This window comes from Macaca mulatta, chromosome 1, assembly GCF_049350105.2.
Source record: "Macaca mulatta isolate MMU2019108-1 chromosome 1, T2T-MMU8v2.0, whole genome shotgun sequence".
Classification (NCBI taxonomy): Eukaryota; Metazoa; Chordata; class Mammalia; order Primates; family Cercopithecidae; genus Macaca; species Macaca mulatta.
Window position 1 is genome coordinate 174685428 of NC_133406.1, and position 21071 is coordinate 174706498.

The 21071-nt window shown below is 37.4% G+C and overlaps 1 protein-coding gene across 1 annotated transcript in view; it reads right to left on the reverse strand.

Annotated features, from left to right (window-relative positions):
- The window catches only part of PDE4B (phosphodiesterase 4B), a 584599-nt gene that overhangs the window by 444026 nt on the left and 119502 nt on the right, over window positions 1-21071 (reverse strand). The window contains exon 2 of the mRNA XM_015141386.3: window positions 1799-1911. Coding sequence (XP_014996872.1) covers window positions 1799-1840 — 42 coding nt within the window. The 5' untranslated portion in view covers window positions 1841-1911. The remainder of the gene's footprint in view (window positions 1-1798; window positions 1912-21071) is intronic.

The window sequence follows — 21071 nt, forward strand, 5'->3', positions numbered from 1 at the left end:
TAGAAATGCAAATGAGAGTCAAAGGTGTAATGTTAAGTTTTCTAGTAGCTACATTTAAAAAATAAAAAGAAACAGGTGAAATTTATTTTCATAACATATTTTACTTAGGCTTGTATATGCAAAATATGATATTGCAACATGTAATATTATCAAAAATTATTAATGAAATGCTTCGTATTGCACTGTATATTCATAATCCAAGATCTATTTCATGTTTACAGCACATTTCCATTCAGACTAGTACTTAACAGTCACATGTGGCTAGTGGCTACCATAGTGGACAGAGCAAATCTAGGTAATATTTATCCAATATGGTGGGGTTAATGTTCATATCCATTGCATTTTTCCTGCAGGCAACCTTCCTCTTGTTTTGACTATGCCCACTATTCCCTCAGGGAGGATCAGGATTATTATTCAAGGATGCGATGAGAAAGAATTAATGGTTTGTCCATCTTTTATAGATGGAATGCATTGATCAGTTTTATTCTTCCAAAAAACAAAATACTGGCGCACACAGTATACAAATAGTATTAAGGGACAATCCCAAGGCTTTTTTTTTTTTTAAGAAAAAAAGTTTTCTAAATCCCAGAAGTTTTATTTTAGATATCCTGAGCAATGTTGGTACTGAGAACTTAGACTGTAACTTAAAGGAAATGCCCTTCTAGTCCAGGAGCTAGGAAGGGAGGAAAAAAAAAAAGAAGTAAATGCTGCCACAAGTGACAGAACAGAACACATTAACTAGGTTCTCTGACATGCAAAAAAAATAGAAGTGGCAATGGAAAAGGAGTGTATTTTGGAAGCAAGAACCTAAATAGCACACCTAACTCTCCCTCTGCACTGTGGGTCCTACAGGGAACATAGAAGAAAGCTGAGAATTAGTTCTAACATTCCTGCCAAAGCTTTGCTGCTATGAGGCAAAGGGCCCACAGGGCCCACGGGGTGAGCATCTGTGAAATAGGAGCTTAACAAGATGGGTTATTACAGAAAACAAGGAAAATTACTTTTCCTTCTTCCCTCCTTTCTTTCCTTTCACATATCTGATCAGCCGCACATAATTTTTAGCTCAATTACAAACAGTAATTGGGTAAAGATGAGACAATTAAAGGCACACTAATGAAGGACTGGTCAGTTGAAAGCAAAGAGATAATTAAGGACCAAGATCCAAAGCTATAGAAGATAGTTTACAGATTTCTTCAGATGATTTAGATCGGGGCTTTTCAAACAAAGTACATACCTATTTAGTCTGCTATCCTGTTAAAATATAGTCTGATTTGTAGGTCTGAGGTGTGGCCTGAGATTCTGCATTCTCAATAAACACCCAGGTAATGCTAATGCTGCTGGTCCAAGGACCACACTTGAATAGCAAGGCCTAGGGGCTATGTATATCACAACTTTCTTACGAGTAGTTGTCAAAAACCCCACCACAGGAAGTGACTTTCAAGGGTTAGCTGTACATGGGTAAAAGTGTGGAAGAAAGTTATCAGAGAACTGATCATGCAAGCAGTGTGGAAAGAGGAATTGTCTGAGAGTGAGGATATGGGCATAGACTAGAGATTGGTGGTTCTGTGATTGAAAACCATAAAAGTGAAACTCAGCCCATTTCCAAGATGCAAAGAGGGTATTGCTCCTGCTGTCCAATTCACAGAATGCCAGATCCAGGTGCTGGCTATGCCCATGTCAGAAAAACACCTAGTCACAGAGTGGTGTGTTGAACACCCCCAGCTGCCCTTTGAATAGAATTATCCAGTGACTTCTTTATTGAACAGACCGAACATGATTGGGACCTTTTGGAACTTACATCATCGGCCGTCACTGTCATCACACTCCTGCTTTTCTTCATTATAGAGGTGGAAAATATCCCCTCTTAGGATGTCTGTTATTCAATGCAGCTTTGCTGACACTTTTTAATACCTACAGGAGAAAACACACACACAAAAAAAAAACAACAGCTCTGTATCCTCAAAGAAAAATATGTGGCATACTCTCTAAAGTAACATTTGAAATGTGTAACATGTACATGCAAAACCAAACATCATAATTTACCAAGCCAATTAAATGTGATATGCTGAGAAAAGAGCTTCACAAAATATTAATACAAAAATCCAAGAAATTGGTACAAAGCTATTTGGGAAAAGATAGTAAGAATAATAAGTAACAATTAGGCTCCCAAATAATGATCATGAAGAATATAAAAAGAATATGCATTTTACACAGGTGCTTTATAGTTTACAAAGTATATTCCCATAAAATATTTTATTTGATGCTTGCAACAGTTTGTTAGACTATTTTCATCATTTTTTCCAATAAAGGAACAGAGAGAACAATTATTTGGCCAAGGTAACATAGCTAAAACATGACGAGTTCAGAATTTAAAGAATATGACTGCTTTATACTGTCAAAAAAGTAAAGAAAAGTAAACCAATACAAAATATATATACATGAAAGAAAAAAACCTTAATCGTCATTTTTACTATCAGTTTAAATCTTTCATATGTCTAGTGCATAAACTAGTAGGCAATTATTTATCACAGAAAATTCTAGCAACCAGTAGTTAGAGCTTGAATTTCCTGGTTTAAGTCACAGAAATCTAGCTATTTTGAGATACAGATGCTCTAGTTCATGACATTTGCTTTGTGTAGATCATTGGAAGTCACTGTAGAAACAAAGAACCTCAATAACACTACCAGAATTTAAGGGTGCACTCTTATCGTAGAAACCAAAGGCAAAGCAGTCACTGGTTTATGAACACTCAAAGGGAAGAGGGTGGGAGGGGGGTAAAAGGTAAAATAGTATCTATTGGGCACTATGTTCACTATTTGGGTGATGGGTTCACCGGAAGCCCAAACCTCAGCATTACTCAATATATCCATGTAACAAACCTGCACGTGTACCATTCAATCTAAAATAAAATTTTTAAAATATAAAGTTGTCATACAATAGACTACAAAACAACACAAAGAATTGTGTTTGCAGAGTTTAACTGAAAAAAGATGTAATATAAAAAATACAAAATCCGAGAAGTATTAGTCCATATGATGGTTTCACAAGGTCTTAGTACCAAAAATATCCTGTATTATTGCTGAGCTCAAGGACTCCTATGTATTTTTTCACTGTGTCCATTTAACCCTTAATGCATGCTTTATTTAAAAAGTCTGCTTCTCTAGCATGAAGATATATATAGATTAAGAGCATGATGAAATTGTAGCTGTGTGACTAGGAATACTAAGTAGTGGCATTGTACCATCACCCAGGAAACCAGGGTTGAATTTCTAACACATAATTTGACTACATTATGCAGGAGTTGGCAGTGAAACTGACAAAGTAGATAAGAGAATGGGGGAAGGGAGAAACTTTGCCTTTATAAGTGCTCTAGGGAGAGAACCCCACGGGCTTTTCAGGTATTTGATTCAATATGCCAAGGAAAAGAATTTCCTTGGCATACACGAAAGGATGATTAGAACTACGATGCCCCTCTAATGCTGACCAAACAGCAGTAGGCAGAATTCTAAGGCTTTTACTCAAAGGCTGGTTGAAACCCAGCAAAAGTAGACAAGTAACAAGAGATATTTCATCAGGGTTATAGTCAATATCGAGGGCCTCTACAGGTAGGGTTAAACCTGAAAAAAAAAAAGTTCAAACTCCTAAATTTAAGAAAAGCAAGATTTAAATGTGTTTTAAATGCAGGATATAAAACTATACATACTCAATGATTATAACTGTAAAGTTGTGAGCATATAAAAAATATTAAAGGTGCTGTGTGAAATGATGATAATATAATAATGATAATAATAGAATAATGGAATAAGGGTTATAGAAGATTTCCTAAGTGAGTTGAATTTCTTCAGTGGAGATAATGTAGAACAATATTCAAAAATATAAAAAGGTATGCCAAGAGTGCAACACATGTAGAAAGATGCCATCATGCAGAGAGCAAAATGGTCCAGGGTAACATCAGTAGATCTTTTGAGAAGCAAGAGTATTTTTGTAAGGTCTTAGCCATGGAAATAATTTTGTTTTATGATCCTTTGAGTATGATAACTTACTGTATAAATTCATGTGTCTTCAACCGGACACATGTCCTGGCTCGGAAAAAGCAGGATCACAAGTTACAAGGCAGTTTTCCAACTGTTCTACAATAAAAATACATTATTTTATATTTAGGGAAAAAAGCCAACATATGTTATATAAGACCAAAAACAGCAAGAAATATAGATTGATTATTTTCTGGGATATTCCTCATTTGCCCCTTCAGACCCACTCTTGGCCCTTCTCCATTCTGGTCTGTGCCCTGGGAGGCTGGCCCTCAGGTGCTGTCTAGCCCTCTGGCTCCTGGGTATGTTCAGTCAATGGAGGCAGTTGCAAAAGATCAGAGGGCAGGAGGAAAGTCTGCTGGCCATAGTGTAGCCATGGCTAAAATGTTCTCCTTGAGGTCACAGATCCTGCAGGACTTCCTATTTAGCTGTAGAACCGGAAGCAGCTTCCCACTGTTGCTAGCCTCCTAGTATTTCATAGCCCTTTTTGGTTGTCCTCAACCCTGCCTATACCCTTTGTAAATAGTACTTCCATTAAACTTTCTTTCATCCTCTTTAAGAGAACAATCTGTTTCCTACTAGGATCCTGACTAATACAGACCTGCTTCCAAAACTTGACAATAGTCAGAATTGTTAAATATCTCCCCTCAGTTCCTAGCACAGTGACTGACACAAGCAAGTCTCAATAAATAAGTATTCAAAGAATAAATGAGTAGAACCTACTTGGAGATCTAGATTGGTTTTGATACTTTGAGAAAAGGTCAGCAAGCATTATCTCAATTTGTTTTTGTAAGTCAGAAATAGTTTCGTGTCCTCACTCACAGATGACAATGGAGATTCTTTTCAGGAACCTCTGCTGCCTTTTGTTTAGGCTAACAGAGATGGAAGATTTACCTTGAGTCATTTTTAAGCACTCTACATACATGATTTCAATGATATCATAAAAGCAACCAACCAAATGTGCTAGGCACAATTATCAAGACAAGTGAGGGCATCATGTCTTGGGAAAAGTAATGAAACCTGCCCAAAGGCATGCACTCTGCTGGTTAAGACCAGAACATTCTTGTTCTAAAACCAAGACTATTAACCTATCACTGTACAGCTGATTGGGTCTTATTTACATCTTTTCAAGGTGAAACTAAGTGAAATGGTTTTTGTATCTTTTTTTTCTGATGTTGGTAATACAAGTTAAGTTGATCAGTTTCCTGGAGCCATGCTCCCTGCTAGTGTAAGGACAAAAATAAGTGATATTAAAAGATACTAAAGTTTTTAAATACCTCATATTTAAGGCAAATGCTGTAAGTGAGAGGACAGATCAGGTTCTCTTAATCTGAGATTATTGTCCCTTATAAAATTTGCTTCTGAATAAACAAAACACCATATGCTTCATTAAAACAAAGTATTTCTAAAAATTTCTAAGGTGATAAATGTGATGGCAGATTCCATTTCTGATATATGTTTAATAGTTTTCCCTGTGGTTTTATATTTAACCACTTAAAAGATGCTTTTAAATTTATATTAGTCCTTTATAATTTTCTGTTTTATTCGGACTAGAATATTCTTTATATAATTGCACCTTTTCCTTTTCCCCTTTCTCAACAGATATTTAAAGGTTAAAATGAGGAAAAAGACCCTGACTTCTGTGTTAATAGTGTGAATTTCACCTTTCACAGGTTAGAGTTATCAGTACTAGTGACACTTGGCTAAAAGGAATTTCAATGAATAGTGATAATTATTTTAAAATTCTATATCATGGACACATGCTAGACAAAACCATGCAGAAATGAGAAAAACAAAAGTAATATTTTGAGTTTAAAAAATACTACTTTTTTCCAATTTAAAAAATATCTTTTATTTTGGAGATGATGTTCAAAAAGCTTTCATTCTATTTCTTATGTAACTGATTTATTGAACATTCTGAACTCAGTAGAGCACAGATATGAAGTAGTCTTCATTTTTCTCCAATAACTGTTTTCCATATGCAATATCAAATCTATTCTGTCCTCCTTAACAACAGTTCAGATTGATTCCGTAACTCCCATCTTGTAACTGTTTTAATTCAGTGGTCAGTGTCTGGGACTTGGAGTGGGAAAAGAGAATGTTCTACTCTTTTATTCTTCCTCCCTACTTTTATCTTCAGGTTCTAGCTCTTTCCATATTGCGGCAGAGTAGAAGAATTAAAGACAAGAGGGAAAAGTCTTCTTACTTAACTAGGCATTTAATTGCAGTCCTTTTTTGAGCGTCTCTGCTTCTCTGGTAAAATCAGACTCACTTTGATGCCTTCTCTAAGGCAGGTGTTGAGATGAGGCCCTTCCTCTAATGGGGCAGTAGGAGCTTTCACACTGGAGAGAAGTAACTTAGCTCGTCTCCTCAGTTCCACCCTCATTGGCACATATTGAAACTCTTGTTGGTGAGGTCCCCTTGCCTGATAGTCTACTCTCTTGATTGGAATAATGACATGATGACTCAAGCTGCATGTCCACTTGATCTAGAATAAGCTCAAGCATCCTGGTCACACTAAATATATACACTAAATGTATGTATACTAAATGTACAGATACACCTAAATGTATATGCTGCTTTACTGCTGTTTCTTCTCTGTTCCCTGCTGTATCTCTCCACTTCTCTTTCTCCTTCTCATAAAAGCACAAAATTCTTCTACATAAGTGATCAATGGAGAGAAAAGATACTGTCAGTTATTTACCAATGTCTTGCAGCCCTAAGCCAATCATTCTAAATTCTGCTATGTGAATCAAACTACATTACAGACTACATTGCAAACTACATTTAACAGATTCTCTATCTAGGTGGCTACCTTTAGGTGTTGACAATGGAAATCACTGGTGGGAGACTTGAAGAGACTTGGAGAGAGGAGACCTTCTTTATTCTTCCAGGAGAATGGACAAATTGCTTGTATTAAATCCTTTGTTTTCCTAACTGGAGCCTAAGGGATACAGAAGTTAGCCTGTCCTTTGTCGAAGGTACTTCTGTCCTAGAAATGGTTCTTCATTTTCAGTAGGCCAATAACGCACTTCTCCAACACCTCTTCTCCCCATCTAGAGTCTATATACATGAGAGTTCAGAGGTTGCCAGGATGAGGATTAGAATCAGAACCCAACTAGCTGCCTCTGCCTCAGAGCGAGGCACCAGACCACACTTGTGTATGTCTATCCTTACAGAACGTGGATAGTTTGATGGCTTCTAGTTCACTGTTTTGGGTTACAGTTGTCCTTTCTAGCTTAACAGGAAATGTCCTACTCATCTTCTTTTAGATGAGAAAATGTCCCTTTATGAAATGACAATAATATAATGAGGCAATGGTGTATTTTTGCTTTGTTTCTTAATGTTCTGAACTGAGAAAACTAAAAATTGGCAATTCTATGTCAGTCTCCTAATTCTTTGGAAATTTTAACAATTCATAAAGTATAAATGTCTAAGAACCTCAAAACTAAACCATGGGATCTTGACTTTTATAACTAACATTAAGGTTTAGTTCAAGAAAACAAAGGTTTTCTGTTTGTGCTAGCATATAATGTACTGTGAACTGAAGGAAGACTTGCTGGACAAAGCAGAGCCTGAACTGCTATCTCCACTCCCAGCCCCTACATCCACCTAGCTATAGCTATCCACTTAGCTCTGGGACTTCGGTTTCCTCAATTGTCAAATAAAGGAACTGGAGTATAATCATCCATAAACTTTATGAAACCAATGAAATTCCAGAAAACTAGCAGAAATAAACACAAACTATAAAAAACAACTCTCAAGACTCAACAATTAGATAAACATATCCAGAATTTGATACATAAAATATTAGACTTTCCCCTTTAATTTTCATCTACTGCTCTCATCACACTTTTAGAAATTCAGGACTGTTGTACCCAGTTATTGCTGCTTTCTGATTTTAATATGACGGAGATAAACAGAGACAAATGTGCTTCCTCCCCAAAATTTTTGAAGTTGTATGATGCAAACAATAAAGAGCAAGTAAATTTGAGGGAAAAAAAAGTATGTGTAATAAGAAAGGTCATTTTATTTGTAAAGTTGCTCAATATTTAGATATAAACATTGCTGAGAGAGAAGAATCAGTTTTTTCAATTAAGTAGTAAGTATCAAGGACTTTTGAGATAAAAATTGAAAAGTGCTAGGAATTAATATGAACTTAAACCATTAGCTTATCCTGAGAGAACAATAAGTAACGAAGAGATAATGGCATCCTTTTAAACAGTCATCAAAACGCAAAGTAGCAAGGCTAAATGCTGCTTTGAGTAAAACCCATGTTTCCAGAACAACCACTTAAACCAATTTCTACTATAAAATATGTTCTTTGTAAATTACTAATCGGGCATAAATTTGAAATCAATACACATGGTGACAAAAAAAAGAATTCTTAGTATTCAATTTGCTGAGCTGAATGCTAATTTTCAACAATAACACAACAGAGAGAAAGTGACAACGAATCCCATGTTTCTGCTTGTGTAAATAATGCCTTAATGAATTTCTTAGTGAATTTCCCTGCAGTAAATACTAAGTGGAAAGTTTTAAAGAGTTGAATTATTTTTCTTAGTCTAAAATAAAGTAGCCACTGCTTAATCTCTTATAGTTTAAAACACCACAAATCACTTTCGTTTCAGCCATTTTTTGTTTCATCTTAAACAAAAGGAAAATAACAACAACAACAAAAAAAGCCCTGTATTCAAATCTATTAATAACCTGGTATTGCAAGCTCTCTCCACACCTGAGAGTTTTCATCTCTGAGTTACCACTGTGCCAAAGTGAAGATGGCATTAGAGGAGGTTGAGGATGGATTAGGGAATTTTTTCCGTCTCCTAAAATAAACCACGGATCTACAAACAGATGTAAAAGGCAAGTATGGCTGAAACACATTCAATTAATTTAGTAAGTATTTGTTGGGTATGTGCTCATTCTCAAATTTCGATTTTTTTTTTTTTTTTTTTTTTTTTTTGAGACGGAGTCTCGCTCTGTCGCCCCCAGGCTGGAGTGCAGTGTCCTGATCTTCCCTCACTGCAAGCTCCGCCTCCCGGGTTCACGCCATTCTCCTGCCTCAGCCACCGAGTAGCTGACTACAGACGCCCGCCACCACGCCCGGCTTTTTTTTTTTTTTTTTTTTTTTTTTTAGTAGAGACGGAATTTCACCGTGTTAGCCAGGATGGTCTCGATCTCCTGACATCGTGATCTGCCCGACTCGGCCTCCCAAAGTGCTGGGATTACAGGCCTGAGCCACCGCGCCCGGCCCAAATTGAGATCTTCTAATGCTACCCTCAGAGGTATTTAGTAACAGCCACTCTAGATCTCAATTAATATTACCAACTTTCAATGAGAGTACAAAAAATTAAATTGCATCCATGATCCAAAACCCCTATTTCCATCCATCATCAAAAACCACTTTTCATTTGATTTCTCAACATCAACAAAAGATTGAGAGCCCAACATGTGGTAGGGATTTGCTAGATGCCGTGGCTAATACAAAGATGAAAATATATATAGTCCTTGACCTTAAAATGCCCCTGTCTCATCTTAGGAGAGGAGAATCAATGCTTATTCATCCTACAATACTGAACACCTTCGCCTGTGCCAGGTTCACAGTGCAGTGTGAGAAGTGCAATAGATCATGGGTTAATCAGATGAAAAACTGAGTGAAGGCCACCTCTATGGGCAAGATGTTATCAAGGAAAGCTTCGTTGAGGAGGCTACTGGCCTTTCCCAGGTACTGTAACTAAGGAACAAAGAAAGAAGTCCTTTCAGTCCTCCTCTCTCTGTTCTCCAGTGTGATCTTTTAAATATGCAAAATTCCTTATATTAATCCCCAGCTTTGCATTCTTCATGCTTTCTGTAATTTTTAGGATAATGCAAAACCCTTAATATGAAGATTAATCATACAAGTCCCTACAGATCTGGTCCCTGCTTGACTTTTAAGCCTCAACTTCCTATTCTGGCTTCCACTTGCTTCCCCACCTTATGCTTATGCCACATCACTCTCCCCTGTAACTCATTTAGCTTTAGTTCGACTGGTTTTACAGTGACTGGTTTTACAGTGTATCCAGCATGCCTTTCTTGTCTCTGAACTTTTCCTACACTGTAACATGTCTTCAACTTTGCCTGGCTAACCCATTCTTCAGCCTTCAGCTTTGATGTCATTTGTTCAGAAAAGCCTTTATGGACTTCCCCTTCTTGTAAGAAGGTATCATCACATTATTTTTCCATTCACAGTATTTTTCACAATTACATATTTGTTTGTATGAATGAATAGGTTTATGCCTCCCAGAAGCTCAGAGAGAGAACCGCCAACCACTATATCTCTTGTGCCAAGCAATAAATATTTGCTGGAAAATGTTTGAATGAGTAGACTAGATAGGCTTGAGGCCTCTTGCTAGATTCCCTGAAAGTGTGATAATTCAAAAGCAGCAGATAGGAGGGGGCAGGAAACAGAATCAGAATGCCTGGTAAACTGCAAATGTCAGCTATATTGACAGGATACATATTCCTACTCTTCTGACAGAGGTATGAATAGCTTTATGGCAGGCACTATTCTATAGTCCCTAAATCTATCATCTCATGTAATTCTCACAACTATTTTTATCTCCATTTTTCAGGGGAGAATTCTGAGGCCCAGAAAGGGTGAATGACTCATCTAAGCTCACTAATCTAGGAAAAGGCAGGGAGACAGGATTCACACCCAGGCACTATGCCTGCAGAGCTCATGAAATCAACCATTACCTCTGCTGCCACTTGGAAGCAGCAAATAAGCATTATTTATCAGAGAACAAGCAGCAAATGAGGATGGGTAGGGGCCAAGAAACAGGATAAGTGGGAATAAAAGTGGTATTTCAGAACAAGAAAGGAATCAGAAGATTTTTTAAATGATGAAACAAAAAAAAAGAGATATGCAGTTGGCAGAACATATGGAGCCCATGAACAGCTACTCTTTTATGTAATCTCATAGAAATTTACATTAAATTGGAAAACGTAGATTGTGTGTATAAAACTGTATATCTAAAACATAACTTAAGCATAATAATTTGTCTCTGTTTATCTTATGCTTCAACAAGAATTCACCAAGTATTTTTTCTTCTAAGTTAGGCTTCAATCCAATACTAAATTTTTTTAAGTTAATAGAGAAGACGCTTGACATTCATTCACAAGTGCTATGTCTCTAGACTTTTAAAAATTGTTCACCTGTACAGTGCTGTTCAAACATGTTTCATGGGGTATATGAGACACAGACAGGAATTTGGTCTAAGTCTTCTTTTTAGACTCAAAAACCCCAGACACTCATCATCAAGTAACTAAGTTTTCGTTTCTTGTGAAGAAGACTGAAACAACAAAGGATGACAGTTCATTCTTGTTTTAAGCAAGCAAGCACACAAAATTTCTGTGCATTCCTTTATCAGAAATATAAATACTACATCATTACAGACTTCATAAGAGGAAGATAACAAAAATGTGAGAAATCTTCCCAGGACTTTAAATGAATTAATGGCCTAATATTTACTGGCTTAACTGAAATATAATTGGTTTATGAAGTCTGCTAGTGATTCCCTACCTAGAAGTAACATCTAATTTGGGCCTCTCTGTCCCAGCTCTATTAAAATGTCAGGGGATTCAGGTCTATGTGGACATATGAAAAACAAGCATGTAAAAAGAAACAATGTCAAAAGCAGAAGACTGAAATTCTTGTGGTAATACTAGAATGCCACATAATATTGTTTTGATAGAACATAAAGGAACAGAGAAATACATTTTTATTGGTCTTTAAGTATCTTCATATTTAGAAACTATCATTTCCTTATTTATTTTTTTAAATTTTTTAAAAATTATTTTGAGACAGGCTCTTGCTCTATGCCCAGGCACAAACACAGCTCACTGCAGCCTCGACCTCATGGGCTCAACTGAACCTCCCACATCAGCCTCTCAAATTAGCTGGGAGCACAGGTGCACACTCCCACACCTGGCTAATATGTGTGTGTGTGTGTGTGTGTGTGTGTGTGTATTTTGAAGAGATGGGTTTCATCATATTGCCCAGGCTTGCTTGCTTGTTTTCTTTTTCTTTCTTTCTTCCTTCCTTCCTTCCTTCCTTCCTTCCTTCCTTTCTTTTTCTTTCTTTCTTCCTTTCTTTATTTTGTTGTTGTTGTTTTAGTTTTTACTTTTTTTTTTTTAATTATACTTTAAGTTCTAGGGTACATGTGCACCACGTGCAGGTTTGTTACATATGTATACATGTGCCATGTTGGTGTGCTGCACCCATTAACTCGTCATTTACATTAGGTATATCTCCTAAAGCTATCCCTCCCCACCCCCATCCCATAACAGGCCTTGGTGTGTGATGTTCGCCTTCCTGTGTCCAAGTGTTTTCAGTGTTCAATTCCCACCTATGAGTGAGAACATGCAGTGTTTGTTTTTTTGTCCTTGTGATAGTTTGCTGAGAATGATGGTTTCCAGTTTCATCCATGTCCCTACAAAGGACATGAACTCATCCTTTTTTATGGCTGCATAGTATTCCACAGTATATATGCGTGACCTTTTCTTAATCCAGTCTATCTGTGATGGATATTTGGATTGGTTCCAAGTCTTTGCTATTGTGAACAGTGCTGCAATAAATATATGTGTGCATGTGTCTTTAGAGCAGCATGACTTATAATTCTTTGGGCATATCCCCAGTAATGGGATGGCTGGGTCAAATGGTATTTCTAGTTCCAGATCATTGAGGAATCGCCACACTGTCTTCCACAATTATTGAACTAGTTTACAGTCCCACCAACAGTATAAAAGTGTTCCTGTTTCTCCACATCCTCTCCAGCACCTGTTGTTTCCTGACTTTTTAATGATCGTCATTCTAACTGCTGTGACATGGTATCTCATTGTGGTTTTGATTTGCATTTTCTCTGATGGCCAGTGATGATGAGCAGTTTTTCATGTGTCTGTTGGCTGCATAAATGCCTTCTTTTGAGAAGTGTCTGTTCATATCCTTCACCCACTTTTTGATGGGGTTGTTTGTTTTTTTCTTGTAAATTTGTTTAAGTTCTTTGTAGATTCTGGATATTAGCCCTTTGTCAGATGAGTAGATTGCAAAAATTTTCTCCCATTCTGTAGGTTGCCCGTTCACTCTGATGGTAGTTTCTTTTGCTGTGCAGAAGCTCTTTAGTTTAATTAGATCCTATTTGTCAATTTTGGCTTTTGTTGCCACTGCTTTTGGTGTTTTCGACATGAAGTCCTTGCCCCTGCCTATGGCCTGAATTGTATTGCCTAGGTTTTCTTCTAGGGTTTTTATGGTTTTAGGTCTAACATTTAAGTCTTTAATCCATCTTGAATTAATTTTTGTATAAGGTGTAAGGAAGGGATCCAGTTTCAGCTTTCTACATATGGCTAGCCAGTTTTCCCAGCACCATTTATTAAATAGGGAATCCTTTCTCCATTGCTTGTTTTTGTCAGGTTTGTCAAGGATCAGATGGCTATAGATGTGTAATATTATTTGTGAGGACTCTGTTCAGTTCCATTGGTCTATATCTCTGTTTTGATACCAGCACCATGCTGTTTTGGTTACTATAGCCTTGTAGTATAGTTTGAAGTCAGGTAGTGTGATGCCTCCAGCTTTGTTCTTTTGGTCTAGGACAGAATTGGCAATGCGGGCTCTTTTTTGGTTCCATATGAACTTTAAAGTCGTTTTTCCAGTTCTCTGAAGAAAGTCATTGGTAGCTTGATGGGGATGGCATTGAATCTATAAATTACCTTGGGCAGTATGGCCATTTTCACAATATTGATTCTTTCTATCTATGAGCATAGAATGTTCTTCCATTTATTTGTGTCCTCTTTTATTTTGTTGAGCAGTGGTTTACAGTTCTCCATGAAGAGGACCTTCACATCCCTTGTAAGTTGGATTCCTAGGTATTTTATTCTATTTGAAGCAATTGTGAATGGGAGTTCACACATGATTTGGCTCTCTGTTTGTCTGTTATTGGTGTGAATGCTTGTGACTTTTGCACATTGATTTTGCATCCTGAGACTTTGCTGAAGTTGCTTATCAGCTTAAGGAGATTTGGGGCTGAGACGATGGGGTTTTCTAAATATACAATCATGTCATCTGCAAACAGGGACAATTTGACTTCCTCTTTTCCTAATTGAACAGCCTTTATTTCTTTCTCCTGCCTGATTGCCCTGGCCAGAACTTCCAATACTATGTTGAATAGGAGTGGTGAGAGAGGGCATCTCTGTCCTGTGCCAGTTTTCAAAGGAAATGCCCCCAGTTTTTGCCCGTTCAGTATGATATTGGCTGTGGGTTCATCATAATTAGCTCTTATCGTTTTTAGGATATGTCCCGTCAATACCGAATTTATTGAGAGTTTTTAGCATGAAGGGCTGTTGAATTTTGTGGAAGGCCTTTTGTGCATCTATTGAGATAGTCATGTGGTTTTTGTCTTTGGTTCTGTTTATACGCTGGATTACATTTACTGATTTGTGTATGTTGGACCAGCCTTGCATCCCAGGGATGAAGCCCACCTGATTATGGTGGAGAAGCTTTTTGATGTGCTGCTGGAATCAGTTTGCCAGTATTTTATTGAGGATTTTTGCACCGATGTTCATCAGGGATATTGGTCTAAAATTGTCTTTTTTTGCTGTGTCTCTGCCAGGCTTGGGTATCAGGATGATGTTGGCCTCATAAAATGAGTTAGGGAGGATTCCCTCTTTTTCTATTGATTAGAATCGTTTCAGAAGGAATGGTACCAACTCCTCCTTGTACCTCTGGTAGAATTCGGCTGTGAATCCATCTGGTCCTGGACTTCTTTTGGTTGGTAGGCTATTAATTATAGTTTCAATTTCAGAGCCTGATATTAGTCTATTCAGGGATTCAACTTCTTGCTGGTTTAGTCTTGGGAGGTTACATGTGTCCAGGAATTTATCCATATCTTCTATATTTTCGATTTTATTTGAGTACAGGTGTTTATAGTATTCTCTGATGGTAGTTTGTATTTCTGTGGTATCGGTGGTGATATCCCCTTTATCGTTTTTTATTGCATCTATTTGATTCTTCTCTCTTTTCTTCTTTATTAGTCTCGCTAGCCGTCTATCAATTTTGTTGATCTTTTCAAATAACCAGCTCCTGGATTCATTGCTTTTTTGAAGGATTTTTTGTGTCTCTATCTCTTTCAGTTCTGCCCTGATCTTAGTTATTTCTTACTTTCTGTTAGCTTTTGAACGTGTTTGCTCTTGCTTCTCTAGTTGTTTTAATTGTAATGTTAGAGTGTCAATTTTAGATCTTTCCTGCTTTCTCTTGTGGACATTTAGTGCTATAAATTTCCCTCTACACACTGCTTTAAATGTGTCCAAGATATTCTGATATGTTGTGTCTTTGTTCTCATTGGTTTCAAAGAACATCTTTATTTCTGCCTTCATTTCGTTATGTACCCAGTAGTCATTCAGGAGCAGGTTGTTCAGTTTCCATGTTGTTGAGCGATCTTGAGTGAGTTTCTTAGTCCTGAGTTCTAGTTTGATTGCACTGTGGTCTGAGAGACAGTTTGTAATAATTTCTGTTCTTTTACATTTGCTGAGGAGTGCTTTACTTCCAACTATGTGGTCAATTGTGGAATAAGTGTGATGTGGTGCTGAGAAGAATGTATATTCTGTTGATATGGGGTGGAGAGTTCTGTAGATGTCTATTAGGTCCACTTGGTGCAGAGCTGAGTTCAATTCCTGGATATCCTTTTTAACTTTCTGTCTTGTTGATCTGTCTAATGTTGACAGTGGGGTGTTAAAGTCTCCTATTATTGTTGTTTGGGAGTCTAAGCCTCTTTTTAGGTCTCTAAGGACTTGCTTTATGAATCTGGTTGCTGCTGTATTGGGTGCATATAAGCTTTGCCCTAAGAATGAACTCATTCATGAAATTTGACAAGCACCTAATACATTTGATATGCAGGAAGTGAGAGACCAGAAGGGACAACTATTAGAGGACAAAGAGACTTAGCAGCTACAACATCTCAATTTTCAACTATTTTACATTCTGGAACTCGGTGTAAGATTTTACTTCACAAGAAGTTCTGCCACTTAAAAAGAAAAGCTTGAAAACCACTACAGTACTGCTTATTATACCCACTTCCATAAAGTGTGTGGGTATTTTAATAAGTAAAATTTGAAAATCATTTTCAAATGCACAAGCTTCAGTAACTGAGTCGATCAACTGGTAGAAAGAGTATCAGCGATTGAAGATCAAATCATTTTCAAATGATTTTCAAATTTTACTTATTAAAATACCACCTTTGTAATGTTTTCCATACCATGATTTCCTTATTTTGTAGAAAAAAAATATAGAGGTCCATAAAAGTTGACCTGTCATTCACCCAGTTAGTTGCATAACTTGGCCTTTGGTCCATAGTTTGTTCCACTATAGTGCCTATATTTGCAGACTCTAAATTAAAGAGTTGTTTCGCTTAGTTTTGTTTTTGTTTTAGCAAAAGTTTATTTATATATTGGGAAGCTTTCTAAAACCAAAAAATATACTTCTGCACCCACCAAAAATTTTAATGATGAATCCATATAGTCATGTACTTGGGCATTTATTCATTCATTTACCCAACAACAATTTATTGAGCGTTACTGAGGGCCGTGTACTGTATAGGCTTGAGGAATCATAGATGAAATAGTATGACTTCTGTCCTCATGGACTGTTGAATCTAAGTAGAATATCATCACAATCATAATGCACAACTGATACAACCAGTTATATAACGAATATGCTTTACAAGATGTGACAATAACTTAGAGGAAGGCTATGTAAGTCTGCCTAGGAGGACCCAGGAAGGTTTCATCAAGAAAGTAAATCTAAGCTGTGCTTTTGTAACATAAGTAGAATTTTATCAGGAAAATGAAGGAAAGTAGTTAATTCATAAACAAAATTTCTTATCACTGATACTTAGCTACCAATAAGAGCTCAATTACTGACAATGAAATCATTAATGAGTCATTTGATCCTTCTAAACTTGCATTTCTATTGGCAAAATAATTATTTGTTGTATACATTTCTGATATGGCTGAAATAACACATAATCAATATAAGAAAGTGTTAAAATATTGCATGCTACTCTGAGATCAACCACAGACTCAGCCATAAATTAAATCTCAGTAAGTTCAAGAAAATCAATATCATACCAACCATACTCTCAGTCCACAGTGGAATAAAAATAAAAATCAATACCATGAAGATCTCTTAAAACCACACAATGACATGGAAATTAAACAACTTGCTCCTGAATAACTTTTGGTTAAATAAAAAAAATTAAGGCAGAAGTGAAAAAAAATTCTTGAAATAAATGAAAATAGAGACACATACAAAATCTATGGGATGGAGCAGAACCAATGTTAAAAGTTTATACTGCACTCCTCTGGGGACAGGGCATACCTAAACAAAAAGCAGCAGAAACCTCGGCAGGGGTAAATGCCCCTGTATGATAGCTTTGAAGAGAGCAGTGGATCTCCCAGCACGGAGGCTGAGATCTGAGAATGGACAGACTGCCTGCTGCAGTGGGTCCCTGACCCCTGAGTAGCCTAACTGAGAGACATCCCCTACTAGGTGCAGACCGACACCTCACACCTCACATGGCGGGTTACACCCCTGAGACAAAGCTTCCAGAGCAAAAATCAGACAGCAACACTCACTGTTCAGTAATACTCTATCTTCTGCAGCCTCCGCTGCTGATACCCAGGCAAACAGCGTCTGGAGTGGACCTCAAGCAAACTCCAACAAACCTACAGTTGAGGGTCCTGACTGTTAGAAGGAAAAGAAACAGAAAGGACACCCACACCAAAACCCCATTAGTTTGTCACCATCATCAAAGACCAAAGGCAGATAAAACCACAAAGATCAGGAAAAAGCAGTGCAGAAAAGCTGGAAATTCAAAAACACAGAGTGCATCACCCCCTCCAAAGGAACGCAGCTCATCGCCAGCAACGGAACAAAGCTGGACAGAGAATGACTTTGACGAGTTGGGAGAAGAAGGCTTCAGTCAATCGAACTTCTCAGAGCTAAAGGAGGAACTACATAACCAGCACAGAGAAACTAAAAACCTTGAAAAAAGAATGGATGAATGGATAACTAGAATAATCAATGCAGAGAAGACCTTAAAAGAACTGATAGAGATGAAAACCATAACATGAGAAATACGTGACAAATGCACAAGCTTCAGTAACCGACTCGATCAACTGGTAGAAAGAGTATCAGTGATTGAAGATCAAATGAATGAAATGAAGCAAGAAGAGAAGTGTAGAGAAAAAAGAGTAAAAAGAAATGAACAAAGCCACCAAGAAGTATGGGATTATGTGAAAAGACCAAATCTACCTCTGACTGGTGTGCCTGAAAGTGACAGGTAACAAGTTGGAAAACACTGCAGGATATCATCCAGGAGAACTTCCCCAATCTAGTAAGGCAGGCCAACATTCAAATTCAGGAAATACAGAGAACGCCACAAAGATACTCCTCGAGAAGAGCAACTCTAAGACACATAATTGTCAGATTCACCAAAGTTGAAATGAAGGAAAAAATGTTAAGGGCAGCCAGAGAGAAAGGTCGGGTTACACACAAAGGGAAGCCCATCAGACTAACATCAGATCTCTCAGCAGAAACTCTCCAAGCCAGAAGAGAGTTGGGGGCCAATATTCAACATTCTTAAAGAAAATAATTTTCAACCCAGAATTTCATATCCAGCCAAACTAAGTTTCATAAGTGAAGGAGAAATAAAATCCTTTACAGATAAGCAAATGCTTAGAGATCTTGTCACCACCAGGCCTGCCCTACAAGAGATCCTGAAGGAAGCACTACACATGGAAAGGAACAACTGGTACCAGCCATTGCAAAAACGTGTTAAAATGTAAAGTCCATTGCCGCTAGGAAGAAACTGCATCAACTAGTGAGCAAAATAACCAGCTAATATCATAATGACAGGATCAAGTTCACACATAACAATCTTAACCTTAAATGTAAATGGACTAAATGGTCCAATTAAAAGACATGGACTGGCAAATTGGATAAAGAGTCAAGACCCATCAGTTTGCTGTATTCAGGAGACCCACCTCACAGGCAGAGACACACATAGACTCAAAATAAAGGGATGGAGGAAGACCTACCAAGCAAATGGAAAACAAAAAAAAAGCAGGGGTTGCAATCCTAGTCTCTGATAAAACAGACTTTAAACCATCAAAGATCAAAAGAGACAAAGAAGGCCATTACATAATGGAAAAGGGATCAATTCATCAGGAAAAGCTAACTATCCTAAATATATATGCACCAATTACAGGAGCACCCAGATTCATAAAGCAAGTCCTTAGAGACTTACAAAGAGACTTAGACTCCCATACAATAATAATGGGAGACTTCAACACCCTACTGTCAACATTAGACAGATCAATGAGACAGAAAGTTAACAAGGATATCCAGGAATTGAACTCAACTCTGCACCAAGCAGACCTAATAGACATCTACAGAACTCTCCACCCCAAATCAACAGAATATACATTCTTCTCAGCACCACATCACACTTATTCCACAATTGACCACATAGTTGGAAGTAAAGGACTCCTCAGCAAATGTAAAAGAACAGAAATTATTACAAACTGTCTCTCAGACCACAGTGCAATCAAGCTAGAACTCAGGACTAAGAAACTCACTCAAAACCACTCAACGACTTGGAAACTGAACAACCTGCTCCTGAATGACTACTGGGTACATAACAAAATGAAGGCAGAAATAAAGATGTTCTTTGAAACCAAAGAGAACAAAGACACAACATACCAGAATATCTTGGACACATTTAAAGCAGTGTGTAGAGGGAAATTTATAGCACTAAATGTCCACAAGAGAAAGCAGGAAAGATCTAAAATTGACACCCTAACATTACAATTAAAACAACTAGAGAAGCAAGAGCAAACACATTCAAAAGCTAACAGAAAGTAAGAAATAACTAAGATCGGGGCAGAACTGAAAGAGAGAGACACAAAAAATCCTTCAAAAAAGCAATGAATCCAGGAGCTGGTTATTTGAAAAGATCAACAAAATTGATAGACGGCTAGCAAGACTAATAAAGAAGAAAAGAGAGAAGAATCAAATAGATGCAATAAAAAAACGATAAAGGGGATATCATCACCAACCCCACAGAAATACAAACTACCATCAGAGAATACTATAAACACCTCTACGCAAATAAACTCAAAAATCTAGAACAAATGGATAAATTCGTGGACACTTACCCCTCCCAATACTAAACCACGAAGAAGTTGAATCCCTGAATAGACCAATAGCAGACTCTGAAATTGAGGCAATGATTTATAGCCTACCAACCAAAAAAAGTCCAGGACCAGATGGATTCACAGCCGAATTCTACCAGAGGTACAAGGAGGAGTTGGTACCATTCCTTCTGAAACGATTCTAATCAATAGAAAAAGAGGGAATCCTCCCTAACTCATTTTACGAGACCAACATCATCCTGATACCCAAGCCTGCCAGAGATACAACAAAAAAAGAGAATTTTACACCAATATCCCTGATGAACATTGATGCAAAAATCCTCAAAAATACTGGCAAACCAAATCCACCAGCACATCAAAAAGCTTCTCCACCATAATCAGGTGGGCTTCATCCCTGGGATGCAAGGCTGGTTCAACATACGCAAATCAATAAATGTAATCCAGCACATAAACAGAACCAAAGACAAAAACCACATGATTATCTCAATAGATGCAGAAAAGGCCTTCCACAAAATTCAACAGCCCTTCATGCTAAAAACTCTCAATACATTCGGTACTGATGGAACATATCTGAAAACAATAAGAGCTATTTATGACAAACCCACAGCCAATATCATACTGAATGGGCAAAAACTGGAAAAATTCCCTTTGAAAACTGGCACAAGACAGGGATGCCCTCTCTCACCACTCCAATTCAACATAGTGTTGGAAGTTCTGGCTAGGGCAATTAGGCAAGAGAAAGAAATCAAGGGTATTCAGTTAGGAAAAGAGGAAGTCAAATTGTCCCTGTTTGCAGAT